The sequence below is a fragment of the Peromyscus californicus genome, unplaced genomic scaffold, assembly GCF_007827085.1.
Source record: "Peromyscus californicus insignis strain IS unplaced genomic scaffold, ASM782708v3 Scaffold_8__1_contigs__length_139910024, whole genome shotgun sequence".
In the NCBI taxonomy this organism is placed as follows: domain Eukaryota; kingdom Metazoa; phylum Chordata; class Mammalia; order Rodentia; family Cricetidae; genus Peromyscus; species Peromyscus californicus.
In genome coordinates this window covers 36,285,403-36,305,864 of record NW_026294606.1, presented here as the reverse complement: position 1 = coordinate 36,305,864, position 20,462 = coordinate 36,285,403, and the positions used below count along the sequence as shown (strand labels likewise).

Genomic DNA, 20,462 nt, shown 5'->3' with positions numbered 1-20,462 from the left:
GGATGTGAATCCTAGCCCAAACCTGGAGTTTGAGAAGGCATGGACATGGCTCCTAGGACTAGACTGAACCCCTGAGTGTAGTACTATTTGATTCTCTTTGAGGACTATGGTGAGTGCAGTTGACTTAGGGATAAGAGAAAAGACATAACAAAGCTGAACCAGAGTGAAGGGGGTCTAGGCCTTGCAGAACCTGTTGGGTAGCTATGATATGGGGCAACAGGATGGGTTCTGGAAAACTGAATTACTTTCTTGAGGTATACCAATATCCCCATTATTTATTAACACAGAAATACTTTTAATTGTGAATTCACTCTCTGATTTTAACGACTATATCAACATTAATATTTACTGTGATTCTAAAGTAAGTTGTAGATTATTCCATTTGCCAATTTAACCTCTTAAAATATTAACTCAGTATTAAATGAATAAAAGATACCAACAAGTTTTTTTGGGGTTTGTTTGTTTGTTTCGTTGGCTTTTTGTTTTGTTTTTGTTTTGGTTTTGGTTTGGTTTGGTTTTTCGACACAGGGTTTCTCTGTGTAGCTTTTTGCCTTTCCTGGAACTCACTCTGTAGCCCAGGCTGGCTTCGAACTCACAGAGATCCACCTGCCTCTGCCTCCCAAGTACTGGGAATAAAGGCATGTGCCACCACTACCCAGCAAGTTTTCTTTGTAAACTTTGGCATATATGCACTTTATTTTCTTTTTAAAAGCATCCATTACACTCAAGTATACCTTCAAATTATATAAAATTAAGACTCTTTAAAAGGATGCAGCATCATGACTCATCTTTAATTCTTTGAGATGAGCAAATGTCACTATTAGCAACCACCACACACCTCAAGAGCTTGAGACAAATGTCAACCATATTCATATCTACACGCAAGCAATAGGATAATTTACAAAGAGCAAAATGGCGAAATTCTTCATCAGATGATTGTAAGTCTTCAAGACCAGTCAAGACAGTGTAATCCACATTTTCTGTTTTTCCATAAATCTAATGACCAAAATGATAATCAGTCAGTTTATATTTATATAGCTTGTGTTTGCTTTTCCTTTTCTTTCTAGATATAAAATTGCATTTAGGAAAAGTATAAGAGCTTGGCAAAAACATACTACTATTATTCTGCAAAATGAGCATAGCAATAAAACATTGTGATAGATAAGAGTATCTCTCAAGCCTCTTCAGAGAAGTTTCTTCTGACAGTAGATAGTAATTAATGAAAAGATCCACTACTGCACAATGTATAGAGAGTTAGAGACTTTGGACAAAAGAGCCCTAAATAGGATATCTTTATCAAACCCCTCCCCTCAATCATCCAGTATCTACATGGGTGTGAGATGGAAAATTGTTAGAGACAGAGGTGGTAGATGACTCCAAGGAAACATCTTCCAGACACAGTAGGGCTGATACACAGATGAACCCACAGAGACTTTGATAGCATGCACAGGTACAAACCAGACAAAATTCCAGCACTGAGAAGGGGAAGTGGACACAGAGCTCTATCTCTAACCAGAAAGTTATTTGCAACTGATATCTGATGAAAAGAAGAAAAATCTGTTCTCTCCAAAAGAGGATTATTGGGCATATTGAACATACTCTGGGTCAGGCCTCATGCCCAAGAGTAACTGGCCAACACAAAACATACTCAATGTTTTTTTTTTTTCTTTTTTTGAGGCTGTAGTTTTTATTTTGGGGTATTTTTCATCTTATGCATTCTATTTTTCATAGTTTTCTTGTGTGGTTTGATTTCTATTTTTTTGTCTTTCTTTTTTTGAGAGAGAGGGAGGGAGGGAAAGAAAAAGCATAAAGTTGAGTAGATAATGTGGTAGAGAAAAACCTGTAGGACTTGGGGAGGGTAAAGAATATGATGAAAACATTTGAAATAAAAGTTAGGAAAAGAAAACTTGTTATCACAAAGAAAAATAAAAGAATATGAAACTTCCATCACAGGCGTGGATTTTCACATGTCAGACACTTGCTACTATAAATCTGTCAGTCATCTAAAAATAAAAGTACTCCCAGAGATCCACCTAGAGAGAATGAGGAGGGTTTATATGAGCGAGAATTGTTGAGACCAAGGTTGGATAAAGCACAGGGACAAATAGCCAAACGAACGGAAACACATGAACTATGAACCAATGGCTGAGGGGTCACCAACTGGATCAGGCCCTCTGAGTGGGTGAGACAGTTGATTGGCTTGATCTGTTTGGGAGGCATCCAGGCAGTGGGACCAGGTCCTGTGCTCATTGCATGAGTCAGCTGTTTGAAACCTGGGGCCTATGCAGGATCGCTTGGCTCGGCCTGGGAGGCGGGGACTGGACCTACCTGGACTGAGTCTACCAGGTTGATTTCAGTCTGTGGGGAAGGCTTTGCCCTGGAGGAGATAGGAATGGGGGGCAGGCTGGGGGGAAGGTGAGGGGGGGCGGGAGGGGGGAGAACAAGGGAATCCGTGGCTGATATGTAGAACTGAATTGTATTGGAAAATAAAAAAATAAAATAAAAATAAAAATAAATAAATAAATAAATAAATAAAAGAAGGCTTTGGGAATGGCAATGTAAAAGGAGGATCTGTAAAAAAAAATAAAATAAATAAAAATAAAAGTACAAGACATATGTATCTACTTTCCTTCAATAAATTGATTTCCAATGAAATTTGTCTTTTTATGATTCTGAAGACAAAGGGCAAAGATTTCAAACTTGAGTATAGACTTGTGTTTGGCATTGGTAATGAATACTGATTGGCTAGAGGTAATTTAATAAGACTGTCAAATAAAGTAGTCAGGAGTATTTCAATATGCCCAGATGAATAGGTGCTGTTCAAATTACTGTGAAAAAGTTATACTTTAATCTCTACCCATTAGTTCTGAGACTGTCTACAAGACTGAGTGCCAAAATCTGTTTTTGCAAAGTGAGGTGTTTCAACATTTAATGTCCATTGCAGAAGTCAGATCATTCATGAATGAGAAAAGTAGAAGGTAGAAACACTACTCACCGAGCTGAGTATATTCTTGGTGTCCTCATAAAGCACTGCATTTTTTCTCTCAATGTCTTTGACTAATGATATGACATCATTATGTGTTCCTGTCCTGTTTTCGAGTATGGTCAGTAGGTTCTTAAGAGTGTTATTCCAAGCCCACATTCTACTGAGTATCAGTTTTGGAAAGTCTTCAAGCTAAGGAGCATTTTTCAGCAATTACATTAAGATAAGTGAAATAAAGAACAATTTGTTAGTTTTTGTTTTCTATGAGACAGGCAATTTAAATATCTACTTGGTAATTTTATGACAAGGTAGAATGCTTTGGGGGAATAAAAATAATATAAATTAGTAAAGTAAAAATAATTAACCTATAATTTGTCATCATAAAAATTTGTCTATATATCTATTATTTCTAATTACCCATTTTATTGATCATGTTTTGTTTTCCATATAGAATTCTGCCCTCTGACCTCCTTATTAGCTCTTACACATTTCATTATTTTGTTTGTGGAGGGCAACCCAAGAAGCTAGGGCTTAGTAGGTGTTTTGATTGAGGAAAAATAGATCTCACCCAATGTAAAGAACAAGGGATTTAACTTAGATTCATCACACAAATAAACTAGATTGTTCATAATCATACTTATTTTTTAGGTTAATTTAGGCTATTAATAAAAATATACCATGAAGAAAATATGGCATTAGTAACTAGAACACTCCCTCTCCTAGCCTCTAGTACAACAGTATATTTGTTGTAACATGTAAGTGAAGAACAGTGGAACAATTAAATATCATTGTCTTTAACAGTATTTGTGGGGCCACTGGCAGTGGGACCAGGATTTATCCCTAGTGCCTGAACTAGCTTTTTGGAGCCCATTCCTTATGGAGGGATACCTTGCTCAGTCTTGATGCAGAGGAAAGGGGCTTGGTCCTATTAAACTTGATGTGCCAGACTTTGTTAACACCCCATGGGAGGCCTTACCCTCTCTGGGGAGTGGATGCATGGCATGGTAAGGGGGAAGATGGAGGATGAGCAGGAGGAGGGAAGGGAGGGGGAACTGTGGTTGGTAGGCAAAATGAAACAAAAAAGCTTAAATAAAAAATAATAATAATAATTAACAACAGATATTTGACTATCCAGTGTGTTCCAGAATCTTACATGAAACTCATTCCTGGTTTAAAATGTTTCATGTGCTGATATATTTAGCTATTGTAGAAACAGTAAAATGAGTAGAGAAGAGTCCAGTGGACATTGTGAGGGAAAGTGGAAAAATACATGAAGGAAAGGCCCAGATCCAAAGGTCTTGGCAAGGCATTCTCCTAGGACCATTGATGCATATGAATAAGAGTGAGGACTTGAGTTGGGTGGAACCCGACACTCATTCAGACAGAGAAGGCTGATGGTCCAAGTTCCAGAAAATTTCAAAGCCTCGGTCTACTCACACCATCCAGCTTTTTTGGATGTTAATTGCAGCACTGTCAATAATGAACTTTGTGAAATTCCTGGTCTTAGAGTACACACCTAGATACACTTTTCTTCCTTCACTTTGCCTCATTATTTTCACATGACGCCTAAATCAGTTCATTTGAGAATAAGTTATGGGAAAGAATCATAAGGAAAGATTCTAACAGTTGTAAATTAGAGCTGCAGTGATATGTAGACCTTCTCATTATAACTGAAGGCATGGCTCATTATCAGGAGCATCAGGTCGTGTTTATAGCGCTCCCTTGTTCAGGTGCTTACAGCTTAGACAAAGAAGAAATCATAGGAGTTGGAGGAATGAGTAGGAAAATAAGAAGCAGAAGTAGAATCAAACGAGTCTTGAAAATCAAGAAGACATGGTGGTCAGTAATGTGAGATTTGCTATGGGGAGCCATTCACTGTTAACAGAAAAGCAACACTGCTGTTACTGTAGTTACTGAGTATAAAGTCTAGAGGTGAGATATCATTAAACCACAACTCTCTAATGGACCATGTATGGACCTGCTGTAATATCATTTAACATTTGCTTATTTATTATGAAGTATCTAGCATGAATTTTCTTTGTTCATTCTCACTCTATTTCCTGCAGGCATGGTTACCACATCTATTACAGTACTTGCAGCATGACAAAGCAAAGTTAGCCTACTACTTCAGTTGTTTAGGTGAAAAAAATCAAACTAAAGACTCACAGAGATCTTTTGGGCTTCATCCATGTTTTCTGGAGTTTTGATGGAGTAATTGTGGCAGCAGGTAAGAGTCTTGATCAGAAACTCCTGATCCTCAAAAAACTCAAGCATCTGTATATATCAAAATTAATATTCAGTTAAATGGAATCTGGAAAATAAGCTAGTGATTCTACAACAGGAATATTAATGTACTCAAGAGATGAGTGCTTTGTAAAAATTAACTCTGCCTAAAATCTAAGATTAAAGACTTAACAATGTGAATATTTTGATACCTTTCTTCTTAATTGGGTCTGTAATCTCATTTTGCTTTTCATCTAAATGTCCAGTGCACCAACCCTTTCCCCTATTTACTCTTCTCTTTTTTTTTTGTTATTTCCCCTAAATCTTTCTTTACTGAAGGGAAGCCTTAAAAATAACAATACATGTAAATATAAAGTGTCTTAGAGATCATCTTTCTCAAGAATCTCGGCCCAGTGTCAGCTGTATAGTATCTATATTCATTAATTTCTCAGTTCCTGTGTATCCAAATTGATGTGTGTCTTTTACCTAGGCATTTGAACCACTGAGCCATCTCTTCAGGGCTACCTAGGTATTTTAAAATTGTATGTGTTCTTTCAATTACAAGTGAGTACACACACTGGAACCATCCAGTGTTAATCATAAATCCTGACTGGAATTGTGTCAAGTTTGACAAAAGTAGATGTAAGAAAGTGACCAATTTTAGGAAATAGCAACGAAATAAAAAACAATAGAATTACTTATTTACATATTGATCAGTATATAATCTTAAATATTATATTTTAAATATACTATCACTAATGTGTTATTTTAAACTGATAATCAGCTACAGTGCAAAAGGCGGTGGTGGTGCACGCCTTTAATCCCAGCACTCGGGAGGCAGAGCCAGGTGGATCTCTGTGAGTTCAAGGCCAGCCTGGTCTCCAAAGCGAGTTCCAGGAAAGGCGCAAAGCTACACAGAGAAACCCTGTCTCGAAAAAAACCAAAAAAAAAAAAACCAAAAAAAAAAAAAAAGTTTAATGGATTACAGGGAAAGTTAAAAATTTGAAAGAGGGTCAGTAAAAGATGAGGAATGAGAAACTTATGAGTAAGAACACAATAACAACACATCTTTTGCAACTGCAGAGACATTCTCTTAATGCCCATTATTTCACTGTAACCTTATACTTTTTCTCCTTTATCTTGACTGATCGCGAAGAGACTTGCAGTCATCAGGAAAAGAGAGCCTATGTTCCCCTGTCAACCCGACCCTACTGAATAAACTCTAGCACTGGAGATCTCTAACAGAATTCCTAACACTGGGGGTTCCAGAAAATCAATTAGTGTTTTTCCTCCTTCTTGACTTGGTTTCCATTTGGATTGGTTCTGCTTCCTACATCTAACTGAGTCTAAGGCATTTCAACCTTCTTGGGTATCTGCAGTGAACTAAATGGAAAATGCCAATATTTCTTGCTCTATAAAACCTAGATCTGGATATCAGAATTCTTCCCTAGCCAAAATGGTTATAGCTTTATATCACAATTATACTTTTTAAATTAAAAAATAAATGAAATTAGAGAGAATCTTGAACAAATCATTTCAATAGCATTTTTTTTGGCTTTTTGTGAAGAAGATGGAAATAAGAGAGGCACTTACGAATTTGTCATACGATTCTGATGATGAACTTAGCTGAGTTCAGATGAGGAGAGTGGCAAAAAAAACAAGTAGTGAGTAAAGAGACAACATGAATGCACATTTATTGCAAAAAAGAGAAATTCTCTGGGTGCCCATATCTGTACTGAAGCCATGTCTAGAGTCTCTTTCTTGACACTGACTGGCCTTGAACAGGTAACATACAGCCCTCAGGAAGACAGGGTCTATTTCTTTTCTAAAACAGCCTTCCCAGTAAACGTGTCCACCAGAAACCTTTAAATATGATTCCCAGCATTTAGGGGCCTACAAGAAGCTAATATGTTGTTGTTGTTTGCTTTTTCCCAGCTTGACTTATCACGCTTTAGATTCATTCTATCCATTCCTTGTGACTCAGTGCAATATACTTTTCCTATCTTGGATGTCCCCAGTGTGCTAAGTAAAGATGTCAACAGCAACTGGTTTGTAGAAGCAAGATCATGGAATTAGAGTTCTTCCATGGATACAACTATTAAAGCATTATGTTGTAAGTGTAAATAATTTTTTAAGTAAACAACAATTATGAAGGGAGAAAGACCTTAAAAATCATTCTATTTCTTGCGAACCAGAAACTTTCTGAAGCTGTCCCATTCTTGCTTTGTTTTATAGTACCTGGCATATTTTTTTTTGTTTTGTTTTGTTTTACCCTTGGAGGTATATTACTTGAAACTTGGATTCTTTCCTGTACTAAGTTCAAAGTCATTAACCTGAAAGCTTTGGGAGGAAACAAGAGAGAAGCAGGGGGAGGTACTTACAAATTTATGATGAAATTTTTCAGAGAACTCGGTGTCAGTCTGAAACAGAATGAAGGAAATGACAGAAAAACTAGTGAGTTAAAAGACAACATCAATTCACATTTATTGCAAAAACAGACTCATTCTTCCCGTGTCCATTTCTATACAGAAATCTTGCCTACTGTATTATACTTGATATTGACTGACCTTGATAAGAAAGCATACAGCCCACAGGAACAGAGAACCTATTCCTCTTCTATACTAGCCTTCTAAGTGAATAAACTCATGCATTGTAACTATTTAAACAAGTATCCTAATGTTTAAAAGTTTGAAAAGCTAATGTTTGTATGAGTGTGTAGGGAGTGAGGCATGCCCATGTCTTTTGACACACCATCACAATTTAGATTAGTTTCATTCATTACATGAGACTCACTGTAGTGCATTTCTTCTCTATTGGATGCCTGTTGAGTGCTAAGTAAAGATGCTAACAGAGACTGGCCTTTTAGCAAGCAAGGTAAGGAAGTCAGAGCTCTTTCCCAGTTGTGTCTATTAGATTTTTATGCCACAAATGAAAATTTAAGAAAATTTAAAGATAAGTAGGGGAAATTTCAAAGCTCATTGAATTCTTCAAATACCTTTGAGATTTCAGAAAACTTACCTCATTCTCCTTCCTTCATTTTTTTCAATAGCTGATGCTTTATGGTATAATTAGAAATGTGCATTATTAGAAATTTGGTTCATGATTACTGAAAGTGGGGTACAGGACAATCTTTGACAAGGAGGTTGCTTTGTGAAATACTCCAGAGATAAGTGAAATACTTACATATGTCCTACGCATTTCAATGTTGAGCTTACTGATATCCTGAGACAGTATCAGGGCATGATCAAACAGTTCCTTGAGGTGTAGCTGATCATCATCAAACTCATCACTACTCAAAGGCACAGAGACCACATTCTTCCATAAAAGGAGGTTTGATACCAGCAGCAGCAGAAGGGCCCCTACTAACAGAAACAAGAGCCATTCAGATCCAGTCATCCAAAGTTACCAAAAGAAATTCCATCGTATTTGCCCAGTGCCTTCCCCTGTGTGATCTGATACTGCATAGCAGTGGTAGTGAAGAAGCGTCTCTCACTGTCAACATGTAATTAAATTATTATATTTGCACAGGTATACAGTGTCAGAACTTCACAACTTGATGACTTCCTACAGCCTGGGATTGATATCAGAAATAATTATGAAATTGCAAACATTGGGAGATAATTAATTGTCTATTAGTTTAGTATTGTAAAAATTTATGCTGGTTTTCAATTATCACTTCCTCCAAGACAGCACTTTTTCTTTAATTTTTTTAGATTAATATAGTTGCATCATTTATCCCTTCTCTTTCCTCCTCCCAGTCTCCCCATATACTTCTCCTTGCTCTTTTATTTAAATGCATGGCCTCTTCTTCTCATTATTTGTTATGTATGTATATATATATATGTATGTATATACATTAATACATACATATATATGCATGTATATTCTTAAATATATCTGTGCATCCTCTATAATGTTAATTGTATGTGAGATTTTCAGGGAGGACCATTTAGCATTAGATAACTGATAGGTGTGCTTTTCCCTGGGAGATTCTTTCTCCTACTGTCATCATGCCTTAGTTGCCTATAGTTCTTTTTGTGGGTTTGAGCCCTCCTGAGCTTCACTTCATTCATCTTAGTATGTCTATTGTTTTTTCTTTATTCAGCTCATGCTTAGGCAATCACGTTGGTGAGACTTTATGGGTATAGCTTCTGACATTCCTAGGAGAAACAGTCTCAGAGAAAACTCCCTCTTCCTCTGCTCAAAATCCACAGCTAAGGCTCAGAAGTCATTGCAGAATATATGGAGGGGAAATAAAAATTTTCCAAACTAAATGTGCAATGTATGCTTTTGACCAGGTAGCATGGTCCCTTTCATTTTATCTTCATGCCTGAAAAGAGTAAACAGGTGAATGACTGTTGTGTAACACTGAGGATAATGAGATTCCTGTTATGAAAAGGAGCCTCTGGACTGGCTTTACTATCTTATGGTAATGATTCTATGAGTTTGCCATTTTACAACAATCTTCAGAGATTTTTTTTCTTTTCTATAAAGTTGAACTTTCTGAAAACCTTCTAGGTAGACTGATCCTGTGTAATGACATCAAAATATATGGTGTAAATAGAAGGCTGGTAGCATTAATCAATTTTTCCCTATATGTTGTATCAGCTGTTGTATGGTATACCGTCAAAACTATGGGCTTTGCATTATGCATTGTGAGTCAGTACACAGCCAGGCTCTCTCAGTCATAACTGGGTCATAGGGAACACATCCGTAGTCTTGAGGCTCAGTGTCAGCAGAACTTGTTACTTGTAGAGATTAAGTTTTATCTTTAAGCACTTGAACACAGAAGCCGCAGTATCTTTATTTCATTTATTTGCCTTGCTCTATAAAACAATGTCTTCTGAATGAATTTCTTTTTGACAATTAGCAATGTTGGTGTCATCATCAAATAACATTTTATAGGTGAACAAAACAAGAGCTCTAATATATTGATAATTAATGCTTTCCAGGAGATGAGCACCATGTAGGTATCAAAATGAAAATTTTATTTGTTTTTTCAGTGAGCAAGTCTGAAAAAGCTCTTCATGTCTAGTACCTTTGTTAAATGCAATTGTAAATATTCAGAATAAAATTGGAATACTGGAAAAATGTATTTAGAGTAAAAATAACCCAAATCATAAATATTCAAAATAATTAAGACTTCAAAAAGGTTGTGTTATAAATAAAGACATATTATAAGCATCAACTATTTCTAAGCAAAATAAAAATAATTAAGATAAATCCTTTTAAAATATTTCTTTCATTTTTTGAGATTGTGATATTTACATCATTAACTTCTTTCTTCTCTTGGCCCCCAGATCTCTTTTCTTTTTTACATTCATGAACATTTCTTTAGTTGTTACATTTATATACATATATACACACATATATACATACATGTCTTCAAATATACATACATACAACATATATATAAATACATATAAATGTGCTTAGTCAGTAATAATATGAGTTGTATGTATATGTTTTTAGGACTGACCCTTTGATGTTGAATAAAACTGGGCACCCTTTCCTGGGGAAGACTATTTCTTATTGTAGAACTAAATTTTCAAAAGTCATAAGGCTTTCCCTAATTTATTATATGCACAGTAGATATACATGTATACAGTACATACATGTATGGTCCTACCATTTATCATCTGAAAGATATTCACAGTGTAAGCTGAGTGCAAGGAACTAAAGATACTAGTTTTTGTTTCATAGAAACTCTAATTCTTAGAAATTTTATCAAGAAGGTGAATATTACATAGTATCCTTTTTAAAACATTTTTTTGCTAGATTGATGTTCTAGAGCTGGATAGATAGATACTCATCTGCTATCTTTGAACACTAAGTCCCCACATTAGAAAATAAGATTAAGTTTATTCAAGTCAAGCATTTTCATGGCAGAGATCCAGAAACCAGAACATAGTAAGTCTACCTTTTAGAATTACTACAAATTCAGAATGCAATCTCCTTTTAACTCATTCCAGTCAAATGTCTCAGATTCTTCAATTTGACTTTTAGATGTTGAACATTCCATGCCCTGGTTATGTGACTTGCTCTTACCACTAGATACTGAAAAAAATCTCTTTCTATCTAGGTCAATTAAGAAAATCCACTACCTCTCTAGATATGTCCATGTCTCCTGGAATGATGACTAACTTTAAGAACCACTGATGCAAGAGTGTGTGGTGTATTTCTTTCCACAGAAATGATTAAAAAGCCTCTCAGCTTTATCTGATTTTACTTGTCCTGAATAGGTATGAACAACAGTCTGTTCCCTCCAAAAGGGGCAAATAGGACACAAAAATGCAAATTCTCCAAAGAAGCTTCTAAATCAATGGAGTATCTTATCTTAGAAGAACATGAGGAAAGAGTTACTTACAGTAGCATGATCGAGAGAAAAACAGTGGCATATCTTGGCTGTTTCACTGCAGTCCCACCTCCAGTAAATATTCCACCTCCTATATAGACTGCTGAACCATCCCAAAGGCCACACACTGCTAGGGGGCAAGAAGAAATAACATCAGGAATGAATGTGAGGATTATATGACGCTTCAACTTCAGGCAGGATCTAACATCCTCATGACCATAATGACGCAAGTAGTCAATATAACCCATTTATTTATTTAAAGAATATTTCTGGGATCCAAATTAAGTTGCAAATTACTATAGCTATCTCTATTCCATAAAGGTTAGTATGAATTCCATGCCCTAGCAAAATATCTGTGTCCCAGACTTTCCCTTCTCTTCAGGTACTTACATGTTTCTGTCACTGAATCTTGGTTAGGGTAACATAGTTATTTCACTGTTTTTGAACATTGCAACACAAAGCCACAGGAACAGTCATGCATTTAACATATATGATTTTTTTTTGCCAAGATACAGAGAACACAGTAAAGTGTTTGTTTCTATACACTAGACACAATAGGTCAGTAGTGTAAGGTGCAAATCCATACATGTAGAGGATTTTTTGTTTTGTTTGATTGGTTGATGGGTCATTTTGTTTTGTTCTTTTGATGTTTTTGGTTTCTTGTTGTTGTTGTTTGGTTGTTTTTTGTTTTTGTTTTGTTTAGGCAAGTACTTTCATTAACCAAATATCACACAAGGCCTTCATGCTGTAGCTTATAATATCCTAAGTCACAGTTTTCAGCCAAATTTATCTATACAAACATAGGTTCTGTCATAAATGTGGTACTTAAATCTAATCAGAATATATTTGGCTGCACCTATGACAGTGGTATACAGTTGACTGAGTATAAACATCAGGATTGGATGGGTAGTTGCACTTACTTTGTGCTAAGCAGGTCTCTTTACGACACTTCATAGAAATGGCCAACCAAGTTTCATCTGAAAGTAAAGCAAGAGTATGGAATCTTCATTTCAGTCACAGTTAGATATCTCTTTATTGTGCAACCATAATATGTGCTATACCATTCAATAGTCTGTTAAATTTAGTATTGTTTGCATCCACCACTTTGCCAATAGTCTATATTGTATGAATAAACACTTCCCCAGAAATCATCAGCAGGGTCTGGTCAGAACTGGAGTTCTTGTGTAGAGGAGGAGATACAAGTGATGGTCTCCTGTTTTTGTGTACAAGTTGGTTCTTTGGTGAAGAACAGGTCAATGAATGTCATAAAAAATCAATGGAGCACTGAGGAACAGGGGGTAGATTTGTAAATAGAGCTACAAGTTGAAAATGATTTAGAATCTCTTGTGTTGGAAACTATTTTGCTCCAGACGTAGTATGCTTTTCTCTAGTGAAAGAAAATATGCCTGGGACACCTTTCTTCTGGACATCATATTATATACCAGAATTAGAAAAATAATGCCTGAGCATAAGAACTATAAACTAAATTTACTTTTTAGAGGGCACGAAAGCCTCTAGGGTAGACATTGTTCTTTGATCACTTGACCCTTTCATCATACTGATCTACCCAACAGAGAGGACTTAGCCAAAGGGCAGTCAAGAGGTCATGAGAACCAAGATTATTCTGAGGAATGATGTGGTAAAGAATAGAACTGTTCCCGATCTACCCATAACTGGGATGATCTTGATTACCTCTTCCATGGAGCACTAAAAGGGCCCCCAAATAGTGCAGACAAATGCCTCAATGAGAATGAGAGTAGCTCATAAAGAGTTAAATGTACTCATGATTCCCATTCAACCTGTTCTACTGGTCATACTTATTCAGAGGGAGCAACTGAACAAAGTGATACATTCTCTCATTGTTTAGTAACAGCTTGTTAATATTTTATTAATACCCTTATTTACCAAATTCTACTATCAACAAGCTTCTACAATACTAGGTTTCCGTATGTACTTCAGAAGTCTTTAGTGTTAGTTAACCTACTCTTTTAACTTTTTTTTCTCCTGCCTTCCCATTTTCACATCATTTAATATGCCTTACCCCCATTATTCCTTTCTCCTGAATACCATCTATACTTTACTATCCTACCCAGTTTGAAATCTTGCCACTCATGCCATAGACCTAGAATAGTTTCTTAAATTCTAAAGGTACTTCCATTTAAACACACATAATCTAAAGACTCAAAGATAGAGAGCTGCAACATGTACTGTTCTTCCGAAGGACCTGGGTCTGATTCTCAGCACTCACATCCGGCAGCTTAAAACTACCTGTGACTCCAGCTCCAGGAGGACCAAACTCCTTTGGCTTCTGTGTGTACCCCCCCCACATATACACATAATTAAAAAATAATAAAAATAAATATAAAAATTCAAAGCTATGATCCATATATGAGAAAGAACATTTGGCATATGTCTTTGTGGGTCTGGATTACCTAAGAATGATTATTTCCCACTATATCCATTTTCTTCCAAATTTCACTATCTTTAGAGCTGACTAAAACTCACTGTGTATATACACCACATTTTCATTATCCATTCATCAACTGATAGGTGTAAGCTGTTTCTGCTTCTTATTTACTGTGAATAGAATGTCAATAAACATGGATAAAGAAATATCTATGTAGTAGGGTATAGGGTCTTTGGCTATATACTTGGGAGTTATATAGCTGGGTCAGAAGGCAGATCAATTTCTATATTTTTGATGAACCTCTATATCAATATTCATAGTGGCTACACTATACTGCATTTTCATTAATGTTGGAGACACCATTTCATGGACTGTGACTCAGACTGAGTCAAAAAGAAAGAAGAAATAAAGCAACAGCTTTTATCTCTCTCTGTTTCTTAATTGTGGAAGCAGTATGGCAAGCTGTCTCACAATTCCTGGCACCCTAAATTGTGTCCACTTGAAATATAAGCCTCCAGAAACTTCTTTGGAAAAGTCACTTCTATTAGGTCTTTGAGCATAGTAGAGAAAAAGTGAATTTGTAAAAAAGTCATTATCCAGGAATCATTAATCTTGACTGTCTTGAGCCATTTCCACAGGACTGTCTTGGTACAGGAAGTTAACACTGTCTATACTTGCCAGGAATAAATGGGGGAATGATTCCATCCTTATCCACAGAATCTGCGTTATGATGTATAACTGGCTCCAGGCTAGTACTATGGCTACATCCTGTTTATCACCCATGTATGTCTGCTGAAACAGGCTCAGAGTTTTGTGAACGTTAAAAATAAAAAGCTCTAATTTCACATAAGCACTTAAGTTCAACTCAATTTTCTGTCTTTAGGTGATATTCTCCATTTGTGGTATATATCAAATCTCCCATCGTGACAAACTACCTCAAATCTATTATCTTTCAGTACAAAGTGTTCACTGCCTAATATGTTTAATAGGAATGATCTACCTTTAACAAAATACATTTCAGCAGAATGTGTGTGTGTGTGTGTGTGTGTGTGTGTGTGATACACATGGGTGTAAATGTAATAACATTAAATGAAGAACAAAAGGCCATAAATTTGAGAAGTAGTTTGCAGATGAAGATGGGAAGGGTTACGGAGGTATGGAAGGGGAAGTGATCATATCTCTATCTCCATGTCTATAGTCTGTTACTCTCTGGTGTATTCTAAGATCCTATGTGATCTTTCTTTGCTTTACTGATTGCCTTTATTTCTGTGAAAAGGGTATTTAATTTTATGGATGATAGTGTGTTCATTCTTGGGACTATTTCTGGTTATCAAGTCCATTTTTATATAGTTCTTACCTTTACCTATGTTCAATGTCAGCCTTTTGTTTGGACTCTAAAAGTCGAAGTCATATATACATCACTGCCACTGAATTTTGGAATTATGTTCTGTACAGATTGAGAAATACTGATCTAGGTTCATTGTACTACATTACATAACAGTTTTTTACACAATGTTTGTTGAACTTATATTTTCTCCTATATGTATTTTTATTACCTTATTAAATATTAGATGAATATATCTCTGTGGATTTACATCTGTATATTCTTGTTTTCATTTATTTACTTTATTTTATTGTTATTTCTTTTATGTATATGTATTTTATCCTGCATGCATTTCTATACATTATATATGTGCCTGGTACAAAAAGAAAGCATCGGGTTCCCAGGAAATGGAGTTGTTACAAGTGGTTGTGAGATGCTGTGTTGGTCCTGGGAATTGAACTCCAAACCTGTTTTTCACAGGCAGCCAGGGTTCTTAACTACTATGCCGTCTCCCAAGACCCTCATTTGAAAATTTTGACATTTATTTATTTGTTTGTTTGCTAGTTTTGTGGACACACCACACAGGTGAGGGTCAGAGGAGAGATTTTTGAAATCAGTGTATCTCTTTAAAAGTGGGTCCTGGGGGTCAACTCAGGTCATCAGAGTAGGTGACAATTACCTTTATCTACAAAGTCATCTCCCTTGCCCTATTCTGGAAATTCTGTTCTCTCCTTTTTCTAGTGTATTGGTTTTTGTACCAATATCATGTTGGTTTTGTTACTATAGTTCTATGGAGATAATAGTTAGATATTATGATATTTCTAGGCTTCTTTCTTCTGCTTAGTGTTATTTTGGTTTGTCAGTGACACTTTGTTACCATTTTGATCTTAGAATCATTTCAAAAGCTGTCCAAAGTACACCATGGGAATTTTGTCCACCATTACATGTGACCTGCCAACATTCTGCAGTAGTACCTTTATTCTCATCAGATTAGTTCTGCCAACCCATGAGAATGTGAGTTTTTCCATCTTCTACCTTTTCTTCCATTACTTTTAATTCATATTAAATTTTTCAATGTAGCATTCTTCTACATCCTTAGGTATGTTTGTTGATAGTCATTTTATTTTATTCTGAAGCTATTGTGAAGGAGTTCAGTTTCCTGATTTATTCAAATCAAATTATTTTTGCAAGGTAAGAAATATATGTGAGTTTTGGATGCTACGACATTCCTGTTTATCATATGTAAAAGGTTTTTTTGTCAACTCTTTAGTGCCATTAAAATATGTGATTATATCTTAAGCCAGCTAATAGAAATAATTTCTCTTTTATTAGTGTCCTAAAAAAAGTTATTGAAAAAATTATTTTTAATCCGTATTTAGAACAAACTTAAAAGTGATACTGTGCAGCAGAAAGACAATGTGAATGAAAGTGGACTGCATTCTTGAAAGTGCTAGTAGCTGTTTCTATTACAGAAACCATTCCACAGATATTGTATATAATTATGTCAGTTAAAAATGTAGATGGCGCCAGGCGGTGGTGGCGCACGCCTTTAATCCCAGCACTCAGGAGGCAGAGCCAGGCGGATCTCTGTGAGTTCGAGGCCAGCCTGGACTACCAAGTGAGTTCCAGGAAAGGCGCAAAGCTACACAGAGAAACCCTGTCTCGAAAAACCAAAAAAAAAATATATATATATATATAGATGGCATCCAAAAAAATTTAAGTAGTATTACAAAAATTATTTTTCATAAAAAATATTCTGATCATGATTTTCTATGACCCAGCTCCTCCCAAATCTTCTATACCACCCCACCCACCCAACTCCATTTCTTTGTCATTTTAGAAAACAAACAAAAAGTAAAGGAAAAAAAACACTAGAAAGACACACAGACATATCCAAAAACAAAATCCATAAAAAATGAAAATCAGAGATCATAATATAGAAGTAAAGGAACAGTAAGGTAAAAAATACCCAAAGAAAGTAATGTAAAACAAAATATCGATTTAAAAAACCCACTAAGTTCATTTTGTGTTTACAAAAGTTACTAATGAGTTCATTTCATGTTAGCCATCTTCTGCTAGACCTATGGCCTATCCTTAAATGTCATTAATATGCTCTGTGAGACTCCACTAGAGAAAACTAAATTTTTCTTTGCAACTATATATCAGTTGGAGATAATTTCTTGTTGTTCATGACGGGGTCTCATGTCCATTCCTCCTTGTGTACTGAGGCCTGTCTGGCTTGAATGTGTGTAAGCCCTTTGCACGCTACAATCGTCTCTATGACTTCATAGGTGCTTCAGTCCTGGTGTGTTTGAAAGACACTGTTTCCTTGGTGTCATCCATCCCCTCTGCTCTTAGAATCTTTCTGCTTCCTCTTCCCATCGCTCCCTGACCACTGAAGGGTCTCTTCATGGTGTTCTCAAACTTTCTCATGTTCTGTTTATGTTTCTATTTTGTCTTCTATCTCTGACTTGAACTATATTTTTCCTCCCTTGAGCACTTTGCATTGGTCTGACATTAATACAGTCATTTGTATATTTCTATGCCCTTCCCCCACTATTTAATTTGAACGTCTTGGAAAAAGAGTTCTGTTAACTTCTCATTTGCTCTACATAGTGCCTATGATGTATAATTTCATATTTTATTAGATAAGTCAATTTCTATCATTGATTTCTTTCTACTTTGACATCTCTTGCTATTATTGCAGCAACAGAAACATTTCTTCAAATGTTCTATTACATTGAAATCTACAGAAGAATATATACTCACTCTCATTAGAGAGGAAGTCATTGTTTTGTTCTGAAGTGTCTTTTTGGACCATATTTTGCTGAATGTTTGAGATACCTACAGCTGAGGCCTTTGACCATGACACCTGCATGATTTACCAGAAGCTTAAAATTAATTTTATTACAGACATTTTAAAACTTATATTTTATAAAAATTAAATTGTTACTTATTTCCAAACACGCCTGCTATGCCACTATCTTGTGTGCTGGAAATATGCATAAAAATGTTAAATGTAAAGCACAATAGATGTGGACCATGAATAACATAAATATGTGTGCATTTGGATCACACCACACTCTCCTGCCTTTGAAGGAAAAGGGTGACATATAATGGGCAACTACTGTTTTGCATGCGTTCAAGAGCTAGTAGAGGGGTGGATGAGTTTATTGAGCTGTGTTCTGCTATGTTCTGAAAAAGAAGGACCATCACACTGGAAACAAAAGCAAAGTTCAGATAAATTCAACTGGCTTTGACAGAAGATATGGGTTTGTTGGAACAATAAATATCAACATTTTTTATTATGTAGGAGAATTTTTCTTGATTTCTGAGATGGAGAACTGTCTGGTTTTGTTTTACACTGAAGCTTTAACATTTCAACAGATAAAGCAAATAATAGTCAAATTTAAATTAAACATTCAACAAAGCAAGAAAGGAAATAAAAGATGGGGGATATGAGACAAGGAGATATGAATTTGTTATGAGGGTCTAAATTCAGGGTAGTTTTAGGTTTTTATGTATTTTGGTATTGTAACAGCATGGCAGCCTTTCTGTCACATCTTTTGTTGGTTTTCTTTCCTTTAGTCTTTCCTGTCTTTGCTTCTTTTCTACAATACAGTTTTTGTTTTGCTTTTTAATCCTACTCTTTTACTTACACATCTGTCAAAATGTTGTTGTCTCTCATTATCTAGGAATCTTTGAAACTCCCTGACATGCATAGGAAGTACAGCCTAGCTATTCAATTTTCTTTAAGGAGATCTTTCAGTTGAAAAGTTCACATCTTGGGTTTCTTAGAGACAGCTAACAAGCTGAATTCTGTACTGTTCACCAAACAACATAAAGAGAACATTAGGTGTTTTATAGTGAGGGTGTATTGAGATCAGTAACCTCATAGCAAATGTCTACATGACCTAGTTTAAGGTGATTTTTTTCTACATAAAATTAGTCATGGATTTCAAAAGAAAGGAATGGTAGCCACCCTCAATCTCTGGTGAAAATATGCTAAGAAATTTCACTTTCTGGTCTAGTCTGGATCCATATGAACAGGAGAAAGAGAGAACTGGTAGCAACCCTAGGAAAAGGTCAGCTGTGATCTAGTACTGTTATCACTCCACTGTTGGAGAAGTCTTCTTGCATGATAATTGTGTCAGTTGGTATAATGCACACTGTTATTGATTTCTTTTGGTAGTGTTCCTAAAAGATGAGGGGATCTACAATACAGATTGTAAAGGGTGAGACAGATGGCTGAGCTGTAGTGTAGATAGAAAAATGTATGTTGATAAAAATACTGTAACTTGAAGTACTCTTTAGTAGGTGTTTTAGGCAAACGCTAGTGTGCCCTATGAAAGAGTCAACTGCTACTGAGAGTGAATTTAATCTTGTCAGCAATAAGTCTTTGATATCACCATATAAGTGGGTAATGAAAGAATCTTATTTTTTCTTTAAGCCTCCTTCCCATTCTGACAAAGTCAAAGGAATGGATATCAAGAGGCAATTAGTGCAGCATTGTAGAAATTGACCATCTCTTCTCTGCCTTTCCTGATATCTGATTTGAGCCAGAAGAGAACATAAATGTATTAAGTGATTATTTTAAGGTAAGTTGAAATAGAACAAAAAAGACTCAGAGACTCAGAGAGAAGAGAACATATTGACTGTGTCAATGATGGTACTAAAAAAATGATAATTTAAAAGAGCATGGCTGAAGGCAGTTCCATCTCATACCATCCTATGTTTAAACGCTGCTACTTTCAGTTCAAAAAGTTCTTAGAATGCTGCCATACTACAGTCACATGGAAATGGTATTTTCTGTCATTTCACTGGCATTTGGCTTAAAGGCATGCCTGCTGTTCTTAAGGTATCCCAACATGTCCATACTATCAATAGCTTAGCTCTCCTTTTAATTCTGATCTCATGCTTTGTTTTTATAACTTGATCAACATTATTTTATTATGACTCTAAGTTATAAATTGCTTGAAATTTCCAATAAAACATTTGTCATTTGTGATTAAAGTGTTTCAATGTTCTTGCTACATTTAGGACTAAATGAAAAAAAGCTAATGACAAATTTTCTTATACTTTAGTAAATCTAATATGTTTATTTTTACTTCTTTAAAGAGACCCTCTATGTACATGTATGTCTTCAAATGTATAAAATTAAAAAGAATCC

At 35.6% G+C, this 20,462-nt stretch overlaps 1 protein-coding gene across 1 annotated transcript; it reads right to left on the bottom strand.

Annotated features, from left to right (window-relative positions):
• Positions 1-777: 777 nt before the first annotated feature.
• On the bottom strand, positions 778-11,604 carry LOC128103858 (prolactin-7A2-like). The gene is made up of 6 exons (XM_052728502.1): positions 11,574-11,604; positions 8,390-8,565; positions 6,800-6,832; positions 5,150-5,257; positions 2,996-3,175; positions 778-996 (listed from the first exon to the last, which is right to left on the bottom strand). Exons 1-6 carry the CDS (start codon positions 11,602-11,604, stop codon positions 778-780), a joined length of 747 nt encoding a protein of 248 aa, XP_052584462.1.
• Between the last annotated feature and the right edge of the window lie 8,858 nt (positions 11,605-20,462).

What these genes read in the sequence shown, in the direction of transcription:
- LOC128103858 (XM_052728502.1), bottom strand. Translation starts at nt 11,604, where the DNA reads ATGCCACTGTTTTTCTCTCGATCATGCTACT. An exon ending in TTGAAATGCGTAGGACATAT is followed by an intron (nt 6,833 to 8,389) that starts GTAAGTATTTCA and finishes ATCTGAACTCAG; the next exon opens with CTAAGTTCATCATCAGAATC. An exon ending in CAGAATCGTATGACAAATTC is followed by an intron (nt 5,258 to 6,799) that starts GTAAGTGCCTCT and finishes TGATATATACAG; the next exon opens with ATGCTTGAGTTTTTTGAGGA.